This window comes from Benincasa hispida, chromosome 1 (genome assembly GCF_009727055.1).
Source record: "Benincasa hispida cultivar B227 chromosome 1, ASM972705v1, whole genome shotgun sequence".
Classification (NCBI taxonomy): domain Eukaryota; kingdom Viridiplantae; phylum Streptophyta; class Magnoliopsida; order Cucurbitales; family Cucurbitaceae; genus Benincasa; species Benincasa hispida.
Genome location: NC_052349.1, coordinates 63,512,144 through 63,516,650, shown reverse-complemented (window position 1 = coordinate 63,516,650; position 4,507 = coordinate 63,512,144). Strand labels below are relative to the sequence as shown.

The 4,507-nt window shown below is 32.4% G+C and overlaps 1 protein-coding gene across 1 annotated transcript; it reads right to left on the bottom strand.

Annotated features, from left to right (window-relative positions):
- Window positions 1-1,912: 1,912 nt before the first annotated feature.
- Window positions 1,913-4,268, bottom strand: LOC120071514 (pirin-like protein). Its single transcript, XM_039023838.1, has 7 exons — window positions 3,985-4,268; window positions 3,847-3,896; window positions 3,719-3,757; window positions 3,438-3,466; window positions 3,269-3,331; window positions 2,791-2,894; window positions 1,913-2,687 (listed from the first exon to the last, which is right to left on the bottom strand). The coding sequence occupies exons 1-7, from the start codon at window positions 4,233-4,235 to the stop codon at window positions 2,204-2,206; spliced, it is 1,020 nt and encodes a 339-aa protein (XP_038879766.1). The 5' UTR covers window positions 4,236-4,268; the 3' UTR covers window positions 1,913-2,203.
- Between the last annotated feature and the right edge of the window lie 239 nt (window positions 4,269-4,507).

The window sequence follows — 4,507 nt, the reverse complement described above, 5'->3', positions numbered from 1 at the left end:
TTTCGGGGTCATCCCTATGTTGATCAAGAAGTGACAATGTAATAGAGTTGTTTAAATCTTTCCAGGGTCATCCCTATGTTGATCGATAAGTGATGTAATAAGGTTTTTTAGACCTTTCTAGGATCATCCCTATGTTGATCCAAAAGTGACGATATAATAAGGTTGTTTAAACCTTTCCGGGGTCATCTCTATGTTGATCGAAAAGTGATGTAATAGGATTGTTTAGACATTTTCGGGGTCATCCCTATGTTGATCAAAAAGTGATGTAATATGGTCATTTAGACATTTCCGGTATCATCCTTATGTTGACCAAATAGGGTTGTTAGACCTTTCCGGGGTCATTTCTATGTTGATCAAGAAGTGGCGATATAATAGGGTTGTTAGACCTTTTCGAGGTTATCCTTATGTGTGTCAAGGCGACGATCATGTATTGATGCACTACTGCGGAAAAAAAAAAAAACTCATCCTTTAAAAAAAATAATAATAATAAGGAGTCGGCGAGATAACATAAGTTACACCCTCAAATGCAAGTTAAGAGTAGCTTTAATTCCTATAAAAAAGATGGGGGCAAGTTAGTAAAAAAAATTAAATTCCAAATGATGGATAATGGAAATTAAAAAAAGATTGAAGAAAGAAAAGGAAAATTTTGAAAAAGAAAAAAATGTGTTTTTCTCTTCTTTATCTTTGTGCAAGGCTGCTTAAATTGGGAATGCAGGGGTTTAGGGTCTTATTTATAGAGGATTCACCGGGCTCCATAACGAATTAAGAACACAAATTAGACAAAGATGTGATTTGAATTATTAGATTTTATTAGATTTCCTAATTTGATTTTATCCTAATTTCGAATTAAATTTTTTTAAAAAAAATTAAGGATTCTGCCGCTGTCAAGGTTATTTTTTTTTTTTTAATTTAGATTTTGTCCTCAAATTTATCTTCAAGCGAGATTTGGACATATTTCAAATTTCATTCTGAATTCAAATCATCCAAATTTAGCCTCATATCCCAAAGTCAAATTAAATTAAGGATAAATTTCAAATCCATCTCAAATTAAAATTTGGCTATATTTCAAATTTTATCCAAAATTCAAATTACATATTGTTATCCTCAAGTCAAGTTAAATTAAGGATAAAGTCTCAAATTGATATAAAATTCAAATTTGGGCATCTTCCAAGTTTTATCTCAAAATCTCAAATTCATCCAAATTTAGGTTCTTATTCCTATTTCCAAATTAAATTGCAGATAACATCTAAAATTCCTTTCAAATTAAAATTTGGTTATATTCCAAATTTTATTTCAAATTTAAATCAAGTTTAGCTTTTGCCCCAAGTACAAATCAAATTGGAGGTAAAATCTCAAATTAACATTTGACCATATTCCAAATTTTATCTCAAATTCTAATACCAAATTCATAGTTTGGCTGACACATCAAATGAAGTTTAAATCAAGAGCAATAACTTGCATTTTGACTCCAACTTCATCTTTTTTGAGATTCATAAATCTCAAAAAGGGACATTTGTTGAAGGAGAACTTTTGGACCAATCACAAATTGTCACGTTATTCACTAAATTAACACTCCAAATAATTAAAATTAGGACTAATTAGAAATTGAAATGTGTCCCCAAATAGAAATTGACAACTGAGAGAGAATCAGATGATCGGGTACTAGAGATCGGACCACATCGCAACAATATCAACATCAACACAAGTTCCACTCCACAAAACAAGTTTCTCTACAAATTTTGTGCGAACAATGACCACTTACAACATTTTTAAGGTCGGTTGTTTCTCCATTTTTTCAAAAAACTAAAGTACTCTTATTTAATAAATTTCATATTCATGACTTATAAACTTGAAGAGAATGACTAAATTGAAAAAAAAAAGTACTCTTAAACAATAAAGTCTAAATTATATATTGAGCAAACAAAAGAAATGATAAAATTTTATAACTAAAAGAAAAAATAAAACTATTACAGCCATTTACCAGCAAGAAAAATAAAAATAAAATAATTAAAAACATAAATTTTGACAAAGATAAGCTGACCCCAACTCCATCCTCATCATAACTTGAATGATAACCATGTTTGGGTCTTCTAGAAGCTTTCATTTTCTTAAAATGTAAAATATCTTCCTTTTCAGCTACTACTTTTGTTGCTCTATTTGGATTGAGACATTGACCATTTTATTCATTTATTTGCTTTTTCAATCACTGAGATCTCCAATACTTTGCCATTTCAAACCCATTTTTGGCATAATGATAGTCCTCAATTGCCTTGTCAATTTCAGATTGTGAGTTCATAACAAATGGTCCATATTGAACTATTGGTTCATTCAATGGCTTCCCTGCAATCAAAACAAACCTCAATGGCTTTGAAGATCTGTTCCACACACTTACCCCATCTCCACCTCCCAGTACTAGTACATGGTGAGCTGCCACCCGCGACGAGTTCGGGGACCCAAACACCCCTTCTCCCTCGATTATGTACACAAAAGACGTCCATGTGTCCGGGATGCTTTGATGCACTTGAGCTCTTGGTCTCAAAGTGAAGTCAAGGTACATAGTTGGAGTTCTAGTGTAGATTGGAGAATGAACTCCCATGGACTCTCCTGCTATGACACGAACTTCCACACCGTCTTTCTCCGCTCTCGGAATGTTATCGCTTGAGATCTCCTGATACCTTGGCTCCATCCTGTTAATAACATGAATCGTGACAGTCTTATTGAATAATTTTTCATGTTCGAGAAATGAAAATCGTACGAAAAAAAAAAAAACAATGAATGAAAGATGGTTACATTTTGTCATGGGATGCAAGATTGATCCATAGCTGCAAACCCTTTTGAGATCCTTCACCAGCAGGCATTTCTGAATGAATTATACCTCTTCCTGCTGTCATCCACTGTGCCCCAAAACCAAATCTCAATATGTTATTTATTTACTTTTAAATAACATTTTAGTCTCATACTTTAATATTAATTCAATTTCACATCTTATACTTTGAAATATACAATTTTAGTTTCTATACTATTCTAAAAAGGATAGTGATTAGGTATAGTCCTTCTTTCTTAAATTAAAAATATATATATTTGTCACACGACTTATTATAATTGGATAATTATTTAAACGGTACAAAGATAGGTGCACCTCAATTTGGACCGATTAAAATGGTATTTCTAAACAAAAATGTTTTAACATTCTTTTAATGGTAATTTATTTAAAAATACATAAGTACTTATTGCGTCATTTAGTTTTTTTTTTTTTTTTTAATTTTACCTGGACATCCCCTGTTCTGATTGTACCCTTGTGGCCAGCAAAATCTTGATGGGTAATCCCTCCCTAAAAATAAAAAAATCCACAAATAAATAAATAAATAAAAATAATTGCAAATTTGTCCCCACTTTTCAGTTTATTTTCACTTTAGCACAGAAATTAGAGAATTTACCTGTAACATATACGTCACTGTCTCAAAACCTGAAAGAAAAAAAAGTTATAATAGACATTTAAAATATATATTTGGAAAAGAGAAAAAAAAAAGTTTCACAATTTACATTTTTCTTTAATTTTATAAAAAAAAAACGTATTGATTTAATTAAACAGGACAAAATATTGAAAATAATTAAAAATCCAACTAGTTAGAACGCGAATTAAAAATAATAATAATAGTTAAATTCGTAGACCAATTCTGTTGTTTGAACAGCGAAAATTCAATAGAGAGGAAGGAACCTCGGTGAGGATGATCGGGGAATCCAGCCGGCGGACTGACTGCAATTAATGAAACAATTGAAAAACAAAATTCAATAACAAGAAACAGAGAACAATCAGATTTAGGTTTCGAGTTCGATTGCAATTACCAGAGAAATCATCGAGCATAAGAAATGGATCTAGATTCTTCAAATCATTCCTGAATCAGAGATTAGATTGTAAAATCAGCGGCGGAGAATAAGAACAGAGAACACGAAGAAGAAGAAGAAGAAGAAGAAGACAGAGACCTTCCGATGCCTCGACGAACGACGGCGCCGTCGCCTTCGTGTTGGAGTTTAGCGAGAATCTTCTTGATGACGGAACGAGGTCGGTCGAAGGCAGGGGGAGAGTGATCGGAAGTGGACATGGCGGAGGAGACGGCGGAGGAGAAGAAGAAGAATGTGGGGGAAATAATGGCGGGAGATCGGAAAATGGGAGAAAGTGAAAATTGCATGAACTGAATTGGAATTGGGAAGAAAGGATTTAGGGATTTATACATGAATTGGATTTGGGGATTTTGGTTTGGCGACGCATGGGGCTTGAAAATCGTGGGAAAATTAAGAGGTGGGCTCCCTTTTTCTTTTATTATTATTATTATTATTATTTTATTTTGTTTAGAACCAATCATGAATATGATGTCAACATTGAATCATCATGATGAAAAGCTTTTTTTTTCCCTTTCTTTTTTTAATTATTATTATTAACTTGATGAAAGGAGGCAAGAAAAATCTTCCTTTTGAGGCCTTTTTTCCCTTTCATTTTCAAAACTAT